This window comes from Phymastichus coffea, unplaced genomic scaffold (assembly GCF_024137745.1).
Source record: "Phymastichus coffea isolate CEN01 unplaced genomic scaffold, Cenicafe_Pcof_1.1 PCOF00047, whole genome shotgun sequence".
Lineage (NCBI taxonomy): Eukaryota > Metazoa > Arthropoda > Insecta > Hymenoptera > Eulophidae > Phymastichus > Phymastichus coffea.
The window spans coordinates 900,989-918,266 of NW_026706858.1; the positions used below are offsets into that span (position 1 = coordinate 900,989).

General features: G+C 35.4%; 5 protein-coding genes across 7 annotated transcripts; 3 read left to right on the forward strand and 2 right to left on the reverse strand.

Moving 5' to 3' along the window:
- Positions 1-299: 299 nt before the first annotated feature.
- Positions 300-3,365, forward strand: LOC131665013 (eukaryotic translation initiation factor 3 subunit G-like). The gene is made up of 3 exons (XM_058936588.1): positions 300-429; positions 812-1,262; positions 1,377-3,365. The coding sequence occupies exons 2-3, from the start codon at positions 812-814 to the stop codon at positions 1,784-1,786; spliced, it is 861 nt and encodes a 286-aa protein (XP_058792571.1). The 5' UTR covers positions 300-429; the 3' UTR covers positions 1,787-3,365.
- Positions 3,366-3,508: 143 nt separating this feature from the next.
- LOC131665128 (acid phosphatase type 7) lies at positions 3,509-5,561 on the reverse strand. Its single transcript, XM_058936779.1, has 6 exons — positions 5,406-5,561; positions 5,205-5,309; positions 4,930-5,124; positions 4,527-4,854; positions 4,265-4,447; positions 3,509-4,178 (listed from the first exon to the last, which is right to left on the reverse strand). Exons 2-6 carry the CDS (start codon positions 5,299-5,301, stop codon positions 3,674-3,676), a joined length of 1,308 nt encoding a protein of 435 aa, XP_058792762.1. The 5' UTR covers positions 5,302-5,309; positions 5,406-5,561; the 3' UTR covers positions 3,509-3,673.
- Positions 5,562-5,677: 116 nt separating this feature from the next.
- Positions 5,678-7,145, forward strand: LOC131665130 (eukaryotic translation initiation factor 3 subunit G-like). Its single transcript, XM_058936782.1, has 3 exons — positions 5,678-5,832; positions 6,170-6,620; positions 6,736-7,145. The coding sequence occupies exons 2-3, from the start codon at positions 6,170-6,172 to the stop codon at positions 7,143-7,145; spliced, it is 861 nt and encodes a 286-aa protein (XP_058792765.1). The 5' UTR covers positions 5,678-5,832.
- Positions 7,146-7,605: 460 nt separating this feature from the next.
- Positions 7,606-16,047, reverse strand: LOC131665125 (uncharacterized). 3 transcript variants are annotated; one of them, XM_058936776.1, is made up of 12 exons: positions 15,905-16,047; positions 10,139-10,442; positions 9,936-10,077; positions 9,683-9,867; positions 9,428-9,612; positions 9,198-9,363; positions 9,075-9,116; positions 8,820-9,000; positions 8,365-8,741; positions 8,005-8,303; positions 7,819-7,926; positions 7,606-7,742 (listed from the first exon to the last, which is right to left on the reverse strand). In XM_058936776.1, the coding sequence occupies exons 2-12, from the start codon at positions 10,214-10,216 to the stop codon at positions 7,646-7,648; spliced, it is 1,860 nt and encodes a 619-aa protein (XP_058792759.1). In that variant the 5' UTR covers positions 10,217-10,442; positions 15,905-16,047; the 3' UTR covers positions 7,606-7,645. The 3 variants fall into 3 exon arrangements, with proteins under 3 accessions (XP_058792759.1, XP_058792760.1, XP_058792758.1); XM_058936777.1 differs by lacking the exon at positions 15,905-16,047 and adding an exon at positions 10,540-10,826 and having other exon boundaries at positions 9,683-9,889; XM_058936775.1 differs by lacking the exon at positions 15,905-16,047 and adding an exon at positions 10,540-10,818.
- Positions 14,284-17,180, forward strand: LOC131665133 (peptidyl-prolyl cis-trans isomerase). Its single transcript, XM_058936791.1, has 3 exons — positions 14,284-14,441; positions 16,079-16,502; positions 16,794-17,180. The coding sequence occupies exons 2-3, from the start codon at positions 16,100-16,102 to the stop codon at positions 16,886-16,888; spliced, it is 498 nt and encodes a 165-aa protein (XP_058792774.1). The 5' UTR covers positions 14,284-14,441; positions 16,079-16,099; the 3' UTR covers positions 16,889-17,180.
- The last annotated feature ends 98 nt before the right edge of the window (positions 17,181-17,278 follow it).

Here is a 17,278-nt window from a genome sequence, read left to right on the forward strand (position 1 = left end):
ATTTGTTATTTAATTTGAGTTATTATAGTTAAATCCATGTATTGCCAAAATTGCAAATAAACTTATTATGTTTTCTATGAATGCAAAAATACATGAAATCTGATTTTGTCCTCTGATTTGTAAGTCTATTTTTTTGATAGCTAATAAAAATATTGTTATAACGCTTATTAACGCCGCATTATATTATTATAGAAACATCGATTCATATTATCCATTATGTTCGCGCCATAGCCAAACATCGTCTGCTTATAATGAAGGCGGAAACGCAGCTTCTTTATCGACTCGGCGCTTAAATGCAAGGCATAAGCACAGTCCTATCCACAATCCACATCCTTTTCTAAGCAGATTTCGATAGCCGATGCATATTATTGCGTTTATTTATCATTGGTAGATGTATTGTCAAAGCAGTGCCAAGGAATAAATATCAAAGTGAGTATACTAATTTTTGGTGGTATTTTATGTTTCTACCATAAACCCTAGAGGCAGTGTTTTCCACTTAAAACTAAAAATAAAAATCTTTCAAGGAATGGTACCATAAGACACGATGTTCTTTTAGTTAAAAAAATGTTATTAGTAATGTTTAAGCTATCAAATTGATGTAAAATATCTCAGTTTTTAAGTAAATGCTTTTAGCATTTCCATAAAATTCTATTTTCCGAAATATGTTATTGTTTTAAATATACGTAAATTTATAACCTTAAAAATATATACGTTATTGTACGGACGAGGTCATAGGTAATAAAACATGTATTGCATCTTTATGCCATCATCTCGTGTAGTTTTATTCTAATTTCTTATTTTTCTGTTTCAGATGCCATCTAATTATGAACTTATTTCTAATTGGGCTGATGAGGTGGAAGATGAGGGGACTGTCAGCCTCCCTCCACCAACAACTGTTTATGAAAATGACTTTAAAATAATGACGGAATATAAGTTGAATGATGATAATAAGAAAGTCAAAGTAGTGCGTACATACAAAATTGAAAAGCGTACTGTTTCCAAAAGCATTGCTGTTCGTAAAAATTGGGCCAAATTTGGTGATTCGGCCAATGATGGACCAGGTCCAAACCCAGCAACTACAGTTATTGCTGAAGATGTATTCATGCAATTCCTGTCCAGTAAAGAAGAGGATAATAAGGTGGAAGAAGATTCTCTCGACAAGCTTAAGAGCATGGGAGACAAAGGAGTTGTGAAATGTCGTAATTGTAACGGGGATCACTGGACCTCAAAGTGTCCATTTAAAGATACAGTTCTTGGAGGCAGTAAGTGTTTCAATAATATTTTGAAATTTTTTCTATGGACAGGGATTTCAACCATTAGAACATATTTTTTTTTAAATGAAGGTTTTGCTAAATTATTAAATATTATAATTTCAGCTAAAGTTGTGGACGACAAAAAGCCACTTAACCCAGTTACTGGAGCACCAGGTATGCCAGACAAACCTCAAGGTAGCAAGTATGTCCCTCCAAGTATGCGTGATGGTGGTAACAAAAGGGGTGATTCCATGCAAATGCTAAGGAGAGATGACACTACAGCCATTAGAATATCAAATCTATCAGAGAGTACAACAGATGCAGATCTGGAGGAGCTCGTCAAGCCATTTGGCGCCATTCAGAAGCTTTATTTAGCTAAGGAAAAAAATACAAATGTTTGCAAAGGATTTGCTTACGTTCACTTTAAATCACGAGCTGAGGCTGCAAGGGCTATCGGTGTACTGAACGGTCACGGATATGATCATTTGATCCTCAGCGTAGATTGGTCAAAACCTCCTGCACAGAGCAGTTGATGAAAGTAAAGTTATATTTTTATAATATTGCATAAATAGATATGAGATACTTTCTTTACATCGACGCATTTCGTTCTTTAGTTTTGATTACATATTACATGATTTTATTAAACAATATAAACAATATGTTTTATCATATACAAAATGATGTTAACATATATCATACAATAAACTGGTAGATTCAATTGTATTAAAAATTGTTTTTGCTGCATAAAAAAGAATTTACTCGAACTTTTTTCTTTCTTAAGTGGTCTTTCTAATGCATAATTTATGATGCATCAGTCTCAATCATTACATAAATTTTAGGTGATATGTTATTAATTCATACTGATAAATTTTGATTTTTTTATTCACTAAGTAAGTATGATCTTTAATGATGTTATAAAATAAATCTTTTTGAAATTTGTACCTACCTTATACATATAGTTGATTAAAATCGATTCTGCCACAAATTCTGGTTATAATTCTTATATAAATGCACATGTTTTATTACTTATCTTAATTCCTTCTTTCAAAGATATTTATTTGTGAAAGTTGTAAGACTACTCAGAGTAGCGGCATACCGAAAGGTCAGGATATTTCCTTGACCATGGCCAAGTCATGGATATTTTATAAATATCCTGGAAAACTAGATCCGAGCCCTTTCATTCTACTCTATGTCTTTACAATTGAAAATCTTGTAAACCCTTCATTATTATATTTTTGCACAGGAAACGGTATTGTCTAGGAAGAAAATTTGTTTTCCTTTCTTTCCAATCTCGATAATTGAAATAGTTGCTATTCCAGTAGAATGTTTCTCGCGCTTACGTCAAGTATTTAAATAAAAATAATATCAAAGAATCTGAATTTGGTTTTTTATTGTTAATTATCATTAAAAAAGACATGGAAAAAGTTAGGAAAATTTTATAGGATTCAAATACAGCAACCCTATTACTCTCATTTTTAATCACAAATTAATGAGCTGTTTTAACAACGATTTTTATTTGATCAATGGAAAATCAATGGTTTTACTGGAAGAATGAAAAAAGAAGTGCTTGAGAATAAAAATCACGGCTCAAGCGAGTTATTTGTACATTAAAAAGTTTAACGCAAAAAAGCCTTTTACAAATGAAATTTATATAATTAATTTATATACTAAATATTCTCATAAGTATAAGAACTGAATGCTGGCTTTTTTGAATTCTTTTGTTGTCTTTATCCTTCACTTCCTCTCTTATTATTATGCCTTAGATTTAGTATTTTCCAGGAAATGTTAGTTTTGCATGGTCCGTAGACTGAACAAAACTCTAGTAATTTGTTGTGAATGTTCAGTAGTGCTTCAAAACGTACAGTGATAATGATAGCTAGTTAAAATAGAAAAATTAATTTTAAAAAATATGTTGATTTGCTGCTTTTAGAAAGTTGTAGCACCAGAACATAACGGCGTTGGCGAAGCTGCTGTTTATTGCGATGGCTGATATCAAAGACGGTGATGGTGAATTATATTGTGAAAACTCTCACTTAAGACTTGTTTATGTTTTACGATTGAGTCGAGAGAAAAATTCTTCTTGCGGCTGAAGTACTCTGGACAAGCTACATAAAAGATTTCTTTGTATTCTAAATTGTACTCATAATAAAATTAAAAAATCTTTTTATCATATATACATCTGAAGTTAATTTCGAACAAGGATTATTTTGAATTTTATTGAAATGAAAAAAAACAATTTTTGTAATTAAAAACAAACCAATTTATTTATGCACGTGATAATTTATATATTTAATTACGTTTACGATTAATCACAGCTCTTAATATAAATAACGTTTTACAAACTTATGCATTAAATTATATTATACACGGCATATTTTCGTTTTGTTTTTTGTTCCGATAAAATGGTCGATTCATTCTTATCATACGTCAGGCACTACATATTTGGGCAGTAAATCATCTTTAATCAACCAAACTCGGTCAATAACCTCGCCCTCTTTGTCATCAGACACTTGCTCGAAATACAAGTGAGTTTTATTATAAGCTATCATTCTCGTAAATCCATAATCTGAGCTACGAAAAGCTGACCATTCTGGTTGTTTTGGAATGAATTTTTCTCTTCCCTCCTTACACCCAGCTGAGCCAGTGATAATATGGACTGGAGCTTTGTAGTTTGTATATGGTGCTGAGTAGCTTCCATTGTAAACCTTAAAATTATACATGGGCCATAATCTTTCATAGCTATGTTCATGGGCCCAGATTTCCACATCTACTTTATGCTTAAAAAACATATCTTCTAAACCAAACCAGTTTAAGAAAGGCAGTCCTACTCGGACTAGAGTTTGATGATTTGTACAGTCATCTGAATTGGCATTACTACAATACATAGGTCTGTGACCAAAAGTAACAATCCATGGTCTTTGAGCTCTATAAAAAAGAAATAATTTGTAAATAATTAGTAAATAATATAAATATACTTTCAGATTCTAATAAAGTATATTATAAATATATACCTATTTTCTGGTTTGTTAGCTTCTGTAAGATCCCTATCAAGCCAGTCAAACTGTTTAACAAGTTGCTTAATACCATAATTCATAAAGTAATAAGCTTCAGTTTCAAGGGCAACAAAGTGCACTGGCCCCATGTTGAAACTATACCATAATCCCTCAGAATCTCCAGGCATTGTAAACCGAGCTCTGATAAATAATAATATTACAGATATGATAAAGAAAAACAAATTATCAATTATAATAAATTCAATAATTTCCTCTTTACCTGTAATTACTAAAATTGTACTTCTCTTCGTGATTCCCTGGTACTGTCATATAGGGCAGATAAGCAGCCACTTCTTGTATTTGTTTCATAAACTCATCGCCTACTTGAGCATTGTGGGTATTCATGTCATATGCAAAATCTCCTACATGAATTGCAGCATCATAAAGACCTCTTTGGGTTTCCTCTTGTAGCCTTGATAAACTCTGAGCATTTTCATTACCCATATCTCCAAATATTACAACTCGAGGTGCCCATTCTTCATCATTATCTGGTACTGTTGTGAAGTAAAACATATTCGACCAACCAAGGTTGCTACCACAGTGATAAACTACACAAACAAATAGTTTGTAGATAAATAAAAGCTTCATATGGATATGCATATGTACATATTGTTTCCACTTACCATATTTACTATTTGGTGTTAAATTTTTCAACCATACTCTGTGCACGTATTGCTTATGTTTTTTGGACCCACCATCAATGAAAAGTGTAGAATTCCCATAGGCAATCACTGCAAAACCATTTACTCCATATTCACAAATTGATTCATGTGTATCATGTTTAGTGCTCCAAGTGACAGAAATGTCATGAATATCATCTAAAAGTATTGAAAGAAAATTAATTTAACTTTAGTTCATTTTTTAATTGCTATTTATTGTCTAATTTGAGAAACTGTACCGCCATAAGCAATGTGTACAGCTTCTGGTTGATATTTAACTAATCCAACAACAGAATTTAAGAATCCTAATATTGTTAAAACTGCAAGTAAACCCATTATGTTTTCTATAAAAGCAAAAAGACAATATAATTTTATTCAATGATTTGTATATCTGTTTCTGAAAGAGATAGCTTAGAAAAAATATTATGACGTTTACTTACGTCGTATTTTACTATCTAGATTATGTTTACATAGACGGAACTCACAGAACACACTGCACACTTAGTCGCTCAATAAAAAAATCTCGTGAATCATTGACAAACAAGTAGTCATGTTTTAACAATTAAACTATATAAGACTCGTATATACTTTCTAGAATAGAATGGGCAAGATTACGATCTCGCTCGACGTCACATTCGACTCATAAAATACGACACAAACTACCTGAACGTGAATTACAATAATCGATTCATACCGTTGACTATATTCGCGCCATAGTAAGACGTCTTTCTTATGTCGATCAACTAAGCACTCTCAGAAGCTAGTCAGCCATCCTTTTCTAAGCCGGCTTGGTCCCTTACGAATTTTCGCGTTTATTTATTATTTTTAAATGTAATGCGAAAGTAGTGCTAAGGAATAACAATTAAGGTAAATATGCTAATTTTTAGTGCTAAAATGTCCTTTTAATTAAAAAATGTTATTAACAATATTTAAGCATTAAGTTGGTATAAAAAACTAATTTTTTGAATAAACGTTTTTAGTACTTCCATAAGTCTGTTTCGCGAAATCTGTTATTGCTTAAATTTCATGTAAATTTATAACCTTAAAAATATTTATATTATTTATAATGTATATATAATATAAAAATATTTATTTTATGGATAAGATATAGGTGATAAAATAGATGTTTTGTTTCTTTATACCATGTAGTTTTATTCTAATTTTTCATGTAGATTCATTCTAACTTCTCATTTTACTGTTTTAGATGCCATCTAATCATGAACCTATTTCCAATTGGGCAGATGAAGTGGAAGATGAGGGAACTGTCAGCCTCCCTCCACCAACAATTGTTTATGAAAATGACTTTAAAATAATGATGGAATATAAGTTGAACGATGATAATAAGAAAGTCAAAGTAGTGCGTACATACAAAATTGAAAAGCGTACTGTTTCCAAAAGCATTGCTGTTCGTAAAAATTGGGTCAAATTTGGTGATTCGGCCAATGATGGACCAGGTCCAAACCCAGCAACTACAGTTATTGCTGAAGATGTATTCATGCAATTCCTGTCCAGTAAAGAAGAGGATAATAAGGTGGAAGAAGATTCTCTCGACAAGCTTAAGAGCATGGGAGATAAAGGAGTTGTGAAATGTCGTAATTGTAACGGGGATCACTGGACCTCAAAATGTCCATTTAAAGATACAGTTCTTGGAGACAGTAAGTGTTTCAATAACATTTTGAAATTTTTTCTATCAACAGGGATTTCAACTATTAGAACATATTTTTTTTTTAAATGAAGGTTTTGCTAAATTATTATATAATATAATTTCAGCTAAAGTTGTGGACGACAAAAAGCCACTTAACCCTGTTACTGAAGCACCAAGTATGCCAGACAAACCTCAAGGTAGCAAGTATGTCCCTCCAAGTATGCGTGATGGTGGTAACAAAAGAGGTGATTCCATGCAAATGCTAAGGAGAGATGACACTACAGCCATTAGAATATCAAATCTGTCAGAGAATACCACTGATGCAGATCTAGAGGAGTTAGTCAAACAGTTTGGTGCTATTCAGAAACTTTACTTGGCTAAAGAAAAGAATACAAATGTTTGCAAAGGATTTGCTTATGTTCATTTTAAATCGCGAGCTGAGGCTGCAAGGGCTATCGCTGTACTGAACGGTCACGGATATGATCACTTGATTCTCAGTGTAGATTGGTCAAAACCTCCCGCACAAAATAATTAATGGATTAAAGTTATCTTTGCATAATTCTGCATAAAACATATGAGATATTTGTAAAGAAAAAAATCGAATATGATTTATGTAATTTGACGCATTTCACTTGTTAGTTTTGATTTTACATTCAGTGATTCGATTCGTTTAAACAACAAAGGCGATATTCTAGTTATCAAACAATTTTTTTTATTTTATACCTAAAAAATTGTATACTTTTCAAACATTTAAATGTCACTGTACATTGTTTTTACCATAACAACAAACGTTTGATTTTATATACACTTACAAGAACATTAGGGTAGTTAATAAATAATGTAAAAAAAAATATTTCATAACACGTTAATATATTGTATAAATAGTAGAAACATTACTTGTAAACTCAACAACGTGGTATTTTTCACACTGGCAGCACGACGCTTATCATGCGTATATTTTGTACTAAAATAACATAACTTGAACAACTATTTGATAAATATATAAAAGTTAATAGTAGATGGTACAAAAAGAATTTATTCCTCTAAACCAACGATAGACTCTTGAGATAGATACTTTCTAAGTCGAAATTTGTCGGCGTTCATTTCATCTTCGTAAGGTTCACTTAACGATCTTAAATGAACGAAATGAATTTTAACAATATCCATTGAAATTAATTGACATAAAAGTAATTTGAAGGAATACCTACAATTGACAACATAGCTTATCGAGGTGACATGGTATTAAGTATCTTACATGAGGTGAAAGATCAGCAAGAGGATCTTCCGTTTTGTCTGCATTTTTAAAAGTCTCTAGCCTGTAAATTACCAAGTTGCATATGAATAGGACAAAAATTATACGCGATTATAAGTGAAATCAATTTAAAAAAACTTACCTAACGACAAAATATCTTTGATACTCTTGTTCTAAATTTTGATTAGTCCGTTTGGTAAAATCGACAATTGTTGGATAAATATTGTCTCTGAAATCCACGGCATCTTGATTATGTCGTGAATTTTTCTGTGGCTTGATCTTGTCATAGCCGTTTTTGCGTGGCAAAGCGGCAAGAGTTCGGGATCTCTGCGTGTCCATCCAGATAACTCGATAATCTTTTCTGATCAAATTCGTAATCCATTCGTAACCTCCTGTGTAAGCTACGTCGTTCCAATGCTCCAATGCCCACCAATCGTATACCTGAAGAAAAAGTGAGAAATTCAGAAATTCTTATCCGGTTAATTTTTTTTCGTTCGCTCACATCGCAACCAGTATGCTTCTCCAAAACTTTTCTGAACTCTGACATAAGATTCATAAACTGCTCTGATTCTTTGACATACAACAGAAGAATACCAGATTCTTTAACGAGCTTCTCTTTCTGTGATTTCGAGCCGTTTAATTCTAGAATGTTACTTCCGTCCTCGTCGAAATGTCTGTTTTTGTTATTTAGCGAATTGATGTGAATTCTTTTTAAGCGTCTCCGATACAAAACAAAAGTCAATATTAATACTGCTATGACAACTGAAACGACGATCACAATCAGAACCAAATAAATTATATTGGGCATCTCCAAATTTCGATCGTATGTTTTCTTGACATCTTCAATTATGGCGAGTTTACGTTCAAGTTTCTCGCAATCTACAAAGTTCGGTCGATTGAAGCAGAAGACAATTGAAAAAAACGAATATATGATCGAAAGTTAAATCCATAGCATACATTGCTTCCAGGAACATGGAAATGTCATGTCGGTCGACTTGGGTGGGTTCCACAAGGTACCCCGATGACATCGGGCATCCAGGATCCGAATAATCAAGCAATAACTTCGGCCTATGGGGGAATTGTCGATCGTGAACTTACATTCCACGTTCTTAATTTCATCACCGGTAGTTGAAGCGCTCTGTAAGAGTACCAGTCGCGGCATGAGGCAGTATATGCCATTGTCGGACATGTCGAAAACATGAAAGTACTCACGGTCGCCACGCTGCACGGCTGGTCTACTGAAAAATTATTCCTCTGCAAGGAGGGTAAAAAAGTAGGGCATTTGAATGGATCAAAGCAATCGCGCCGCCGTCGTTAAGAGAAAGCTGTAAATACCACGTTCATGGAGAACCTGTGGGAAATTATAGGACTCTCGTCTCTGTTGCAGTGATTGGTATCGCCGTCGATCTCGAAGAGTGGAGAGGCAGGAACTAGTTCAAACTTTAAGCCTACAGGTCCGGCAAGCAGCGAAACATCCGTCGCGATGCTCACCAGTTCCAAGCTGCAACAAGTTGCAGAGGTTTTCGGCGCTCTTCAAGTAAACCTGTCTACCGATATGTCAGTACCTCGATCCGTTGTCCTTTTGAGTTGACTGATAAGTGCATCGGTAAATGGCATTCGGTATCTCGGTTTTGTTGTATTCCGTTCTCAAGAATTCCTGCTTCATGAAAATGTACTGTTCGTTGACCACAAATGCAATAGCGTAGCACCCTGTATACACGTATTGGTAGAAGAAGTTCAGCCGAGTTTTCTGCAAATTTCAATGAAAAGCGAATCGGCGTCATGGGTTTGATAAAGACAGGTAAACGTAGGTCTCTCACACGACAAGATGACGTCTCAGTAAGGCACAAATTTTTCTCAAAACTATGAATCACAGTGCCGCTCGTCTTCGGATAGAATGCATAGCTATTGCATTCCTCGGGATTATTCGCTGCAGGGCTCGTGAAAAGGACCATTTTGTACTCGCACAGCAAGTCGGCAGGTTCAAACTCCACGTTAATGACACCTGCGTGTGGTTTATCGGGGAACTTTAATGGGATTTCGAGCTCCGCGAGGAAAAAAACTAATGCCAACCTTGACTAGCAGTCCCATTATTTTCCATGACAGTGTAAACTATGTCTTTTGGTACATCTTGCATGGTACACGGTTTCAAGCGGCGATCGAAGGTGTCGGCGTATTCGACGCTTTTCATCAAGCAATCATCGTCGACGACGTACTGCAAAAAACACCCAATGAGTATAATCTTTGCGCCGAATCACTGAAGTAAAATAACTCACATGGCATATTTCGGTGTGTTCGATGCAGCAGACTGATGCGCAAAAGCATACCATTGCTAAAACTAGGGGAAACATCATCGTCTTTCGGTGCCGCTACCGACAGGTTGATAAAGAGTCGTACCAGAACTTGACCGTTTTCACGCGCGAAGCTTGTTCTTCGCACATTTCTACTCAACCGGACAACGTAAGTTCTTTTGCCGAATGTGCTATCCAAACTCTTGGATTTGCCGCTCCAAATCGCTTACTCCCATAATTGCCCCGTAAAAGATTCCGGTTTCTTGATTACGGTAGCTTCGAATCAATACTGAAATCAAATAAACAGGTTTAATAATATAACGATATGGAAAAAATAGCTGAAGACGATGCAAAACAGAGGCGTATGCTCTAGAATACACACGCACAGCGAGGTTAGGCGGCAACTCAATGTGCTGATATGTACTATTTATATGTTGCTTTTTGGTACTCCAAGACCAGACTCGTTAAAAGTACGCGAACATTCTGATGTACCCACCCGTACTTGCGACGAAACAAATGCAAAAGCGTACTTTGTCACCCAGAAAATAAATACTTTCAATGCGGTGCCATGCACATGTATATTTCGACACTGATAAAAAATACCAATATACTCTTGTGTTCGCAACGTATATGGACGTAAGTATTGGCTTTTTTACGTGATTCAGATCAGATATTCGGTATTATTCCTGCAGACCTTGCAATGAGCGTTATTAGTTATTTCATGAAATTGTTAATGCGTGTACTCACTCAAGTCAGCGTACAAGCACAATAACAAGATGATGTATGCGATATGCGTATTATTTTTTACATATGGGAAAGTTTCGTTACGTCGGCCGTGTCGCAGTCCGGGGTGTTAATGAAAGCCGCGCGCTCGACATTGCTTGAAACGGCCGAGTTCGAAATATCGATTATCCGAAATATGAAGTTATATTTTTGCGAAGCCACTTTTAGAAAGGATTTGCAATGTAAAAAGCCAGAAAAGAATCAAATCAATAATAGCAGTGTTGAATTTGTCTGCGCATGCTCGATAGATCGGCCAGCCATAACTCTCGTCAATAGAGTTTGAAATTGACGGAACTCGCAGCAAAATACAAATTGAATTCTGATTTTTATCGCATATAGGACATGAATGGATAATAGTGGAGCTCAAAGCTTGAACCAACAGTATAACTATTTTAAAGATAGTATAGATCGAATGTTAATATTCTTTAAAAGTTATATCATTTTACGATCATAGATTATAACCATATACTATCGATCTGGTTGCAGTTGACACCAACTATACCGAGACACCGACGTCGCCGACTACTATTTTGTAAACCAGGGAAAACTACAAATTAATCGATTCGCGTACCACCGACTATGTTCACGCCATTCCAAGATATCGCATCGTTATCATAGACAAGGGAATATTCCTATATGACGTTCTTGTTCCATATGATTTTGCACCTCTCGGAACATTAATATAGTTCACCGTCTACCTCCCTATACATATTCAATGGTTTAAGAAGTGCAGAATGCTTAACTTAACTTCTTAAACCATAAAGTATATATATAGACGTAGATGATAAACTACATGAATGTTCTAGGAGGTACAAAATCATATGGAATAAAAACATCACAAGAATATTCTCTCAGCGTAAAAAGGCCCTTGAAGTATCGTAAAACCGGTACTAATAGTAATGTACGCTTGTCGTGCATATAAACCGATTAATTTATCATCGTTGTTCAAAAGCAACAGTAGACTTTTGAGATATATAGATACTTTCTGTTAACATTTGTCGACGTTCGTTTCATATTCGAAGTGAGTCCAAGGTTCGCCCAAGGACTTGGAAAAAAAAAGAAATGAATTAAATTGATTTACAGTATTATTTTATCTAAAAGTTACCGTAGATGAATTTTATTTTATTCGCTGTCACCTATCATTTTTTGATTGCATTATCGAGATAAGTAGCATTCGCATTGGGATGTGAATGAACCGTTGTATATAATGCTGGCTTATCCATGAACACCCGAAGACCATCGATCAAGCCTTAACAAGTTCAGCCTGACGTTTTAATTAAAAGACTGAGTTTACACTTGGTGCAAACACATTATAATGCATTATGGCGCGTCAGCGCAGAAATATACATATACGTGTATAGGTACATCATAATCATGTTCATTTCCTCACGGATACACGTATACAGTTGGTGAAACGACAATTATATATGTGATACAAACCTAACACAAGTTATTCGTCTGAATTGTTTCAAAACGACAAGAAGGTTTTTGCTATCACTTGCTCAACCATGCAATAACGCTTTACTGTTAATAATTTATCTTCAACATTCGAATTCAAAATGCCGCGAAAATCCGTAAGTTAAACGTTAAACGCCAAAATAATAAGAAACGGTATTCATTCTAATCTCAGATAGAATGCTACATACACCAAATGGTTACCAGTTTAGAATAGTAATTTATGTTAATACAGAAGTAATTTATGTAGATTATTCAAAGTAATTGCAAAAGTTCACTGGAAAATAAGGTACTTAGGAAATATTTTTCTAGAAAAAATGACATAATTAATCGCCACATAAGATTCATGATAAGAGCAATTCTTTTGACGCTAAATTTATAATATTTGGAAATGATGAAAATCGTTCAGAAATATATTGAGATCTACATTCAGTTCCGTAAAACTGAGAGATGGATTTCATCTGTGACTACCGATTACATCGATATTTCAAAATTTCAAAAATACACAAATTAAGCGATTCGTATATAAGACATCGATATCGAGTGTGTAAAGTTCATAATTGACTGTGCGTAGCTATACGAGTTTTGAGATTCAATAGAAGTATCTGGGACGGTGTGAAAAGTAGGCTTCGTAAATTAAAAAAAAAGTTAAATATCTATAGAATAATTAACCATATTATTATTCTCAATCATATTAAATTTTGCGAAATTATAGAGCACAGAAGTAAGAGAGTGACACCCAAATACTATAAATAAAAACTATCTCCACTTAATTTATTTTTGACAAATATCTATAATTTCAATTGAGTTCGATATTGAACAAAAAATTTCAAGATAAGCCGCTAAAAATTATATGGAGAACTGATAGTTGGCCGTGTAAAGAATAAGAGCTATGGTATGTTAATTAATCAGATATATAATGTTTCTGTTATGACAAGAGATGCAACGTACGGTTGAATAAATTTGAAGTATTTGTATACGTCGTCTTATGCACTTTCAATAACCCAAAAATGACGATGATATCAATAAACGATATTAAAGTAACAGCTCCAATTTAGTATGTTCGCATCGAGTTCCTGATCTTAATCCCGAGATATTTTACTAAAAGGTTTCATGAGATATGGTAATAAGAAAATCGTTTGCCGTTTCTTATCTTCTAACCTAAAGTCGGATTTGTAGCAATTATTGAAAAATTTCGATTTTGTGATAAAAATTGTAAGAAATATAGTATCTCTCAGAATCGCGAACTTAATTTACTTACACCAATTGGAGAACTATGTCTACATTATGTCAAAACTACAATCAATGAAATTTTGTGACATTCAAAATTAATTTTCAATTAATTTTCATATCATTAATCGATTAACGAAAGGTCGATCACTTCGATAATTTTGATAAATTTGACAATGAAATAGAATGACGAAATATTCAAGGAGGAATATATATGTAATGTGTAGCGATATTCTCGGTCATTTATTATTTTAGAGCTTGGAGCACCTTCCTCTTTGTTGTTCTATAATGCATAATATTTTACAATTAGTAATTAGCGTTTTTTGTAAGCTTCGATTTCGAATTTTACTGTACGCAAGTTTATGATTTATACTTAGTAACCAACGGTAATTCCTTTTCTCTATAGTTAATGTTTTCTAACATAAAATAAATATTCACGAGTCGATAGAATTAAACGATATACTGCAGTCCTGTTTATTTCTATTTTGAAATAATATTGATGTTTATTTGTTTGTTTTATTTATTGTGTCATTCGATAAAATTCGTCTATGGATACTATAAAAAAGTTCAAAAACTTTTAAATCAAAGAGTAAAATCGAAAAACCCGCCACTAGCGCTAAGTTTTCCAGACTGGCGTGAATCGCACAATGATTAATCAGAGCGGCGGCTGCATACGAGGGGCCGGTGTGTATTGAGAACGGCGGAGAGGGGGACCAGATGCGCGGTACGGTGCTGACAATCCGCCATTCGCGCACTTTTTACCGAGACGCCGGTGAGCTAACACAGAGTCATCCAGCTTATTTCAACGCCAGAACTCCAGGTAAGCCGAGAATCCCGCCCAACCGTGTCTCCGCCTCGGTGTTACAAGCTGCGTGATTCAAGCGAATAACGCGAGCTTTCGCCTGATAACATCGCGATTCGTCGTAACCGACCGGCGAGTTGCCGCAATCAGCCACGAGGTCGTTCGGCGTCTCTCGGTGCTCGCCGGCCCAGACCTGCACCACAACGTCACATATACTCGCGGGCCTTCAAAACGTGATCTGTTGTAATTGCCTGGATTCGGGTGGTAACCGATGGATACGCTCGTCCAGGAGTCGCTGGCAAGTGCACTGCATGTCGTTCAAGGCTAGCACAATGGCGGCGCGACGCGCTGGGGACTTTCCGCTCACATTTTTCTACCTCTCCCCCTCTCGCTGCCGCCCGCGGTCGCGCACCACTCCTGCCTGAAATGGCGAGAGGATTCACACCGTACACGTGCACACGGCTTTCTCGAATGTTCACGTGTCGCCCACCCTGCTGCTCTCTGCCCCCACTTTTATTTTTCCTCCTTCCGCCCGAGGGGGGCTTTTGTTTTTCCATCTCGAGAAAAGCTCGATCGACCGTAAAAAGCTTAGAGACTATAGGAGAGTCCATTTTACGCCTCTTTTACATCGATATATATTGGCCTCTTGTTTTAAAACGATATGTGTATAGATTACTATGTAGAGCCGATAGCTGTAAGAGATGAGTTGCCGCTCACGATGACCTTCGCGTCTATTGAATTCCGAAGGATATAAAATTTGACCGTTGTAACACACCCGAAATAATCGATATTTCACATAGTTTGGTTATTGTAGGTTGCTTGGTTACGGATTTTTGCTCTAAAATTCTCAACAGTTTTGATGTTTAGCAAATCATCATATATGTGGTTCATGATGTGATTTGCCTAACTCAACAAGGTTTCTGGATTCTAATTAAGACGCGCGTTATCAAAAAATTTGCAAGTGTCTCCGAGTTCGAGGAAACTTTACATTAGCTTATAGTTATGTAGTCAAAGCTTTCCGTAAATAGACTCTTGAGAGTTGATAGTCTTAGAAATTTTCATGATTGTAGTTCGAAAAATTCGGAGAACGGTTCACAACGCTTGATTGCTCACAAAATAATCTAGCAAAACGTCAATACTCGCAAAACAGTACATCGGTTATAACAAGATAATTACCAGTGATGATTTTTTTTTGACACTGCATGAGTAGAAACTTGACTTTAGGCACGCTCGAGTAATCGAACATTTTTTAATTTCGTCCCACACTTTTCGTACCGAGAAATAAAATTAGATACACATGCGAGAAAGTGATTTCAGCCTTTTGTAGACATTGCGACCGAGCGAATCAAAGGTGAAGATGCCATACGAAGGGTCACTTTCTTGCATTTAGTATTGAAATGTACTAATTTCTTGATATTAAATTTTGAAATGGGGCATATTCGATTATTTTTCACAAGAAGCCAGGTATAATTCGAACTTACCTCAACAGTCGTTAAAAAAAGAATTAGCCATTTATTGATTTTCTCAAGTGTCATGCTAGCGAAATTTTCCACGCGGTCATGTTCCTCGAACAGCAAAACGACAGGCCTGCAGTAGCAACCTGTGGCATCGACGCGCTTAACTAATCGTAATTTCATGTTGTCTTTTGTTCACAGTGAAAAATCAATCGCACAAACATGGGTCTCCCTCGTGTATTTTTCGACATGACAGCCGACGGCGAAACCGTTGGACGCATCACGATGGAGCTCCGCGCGGACGTGGTGCCGAAGACGGCGGAGAACTTCCGCGCACTGTGCACCGGGGAGAAGGGTTTTGGTTACAAGGGCAGCACTTTCCACCGTGTTATTCCCAACTTCATGTGCCAGGGTGGTGACTTCACTAACCACAACGGCACTGGTGGCAAATCTATCTACGGCAATAAGTTCGAGGATGAGAATTTCCAGCTGAAGCACACCGGCCCTGGCACTCTCTCGATGGCTAACGCTGGACCCAACACCAATGGGTCCCAATTCTTCATCACCACCGTCAAGACCACTTGGCTGGACAACAGGCACGTCGTCTTCGGCACAGTCGTTGATGGTACGTGGCCTCCATACAACTTTCCGCTGTCGAGCAATTTTTATAAACATGTTTTCCACGAGTATTATCCTATTATTACATAAACCTGTTAAATACTTATGCAATACTTTGTACATATCAAAATGCCTGTATTTACTTCTCTTATTATTTACGGTAGCATATAATTTCAGTATTATGAAGACTTATAACAATAATATAGTAATATAAATCTCTATTTTACTTTTATAAATTAGCAATATTTATAAACACTTAAGTTAGTTTAATACTAATTTGATTATTTGACTTTTTAAGGTATGGATGTGGTGAAGAAATTGGAGAGCATGGGCTCTCAAAGCGGCAAGACTTCAAAAAAAATCGTGGTCTCCGACTGCGGTCAGCTCAGCTAAGCGACGAAACTCTCGTCTTTCTATCCGCAAATAACGGGAGGATTTCCAACTGTCAAGCTATAGAATCAAGCCTTTTTCACGAGATGATATACCAAAAGTTGGAGATTTAATGTGTTTTCCATTCCTTCAGCTAAATATTATATAAAAAGTAATATTTCTCCGTGCATTTTTGTCAAGAGGATCAAATGCTGTCTTTTTCTTTTCTTTTTTTTTTATGTTTCACATTTTCTACTCAAAACTACGTAAACTACTGTGTAGTTTCAGCCAATAAATGGATATGTGTGAAAACTAACCCTTGTTTTATTCTATTGTTCATAGAATTTGATCTTTTAAACTTGAATATTGCACAATACTGTTGTTTACATTTTCATGATTTGCGTCACAAAAAAA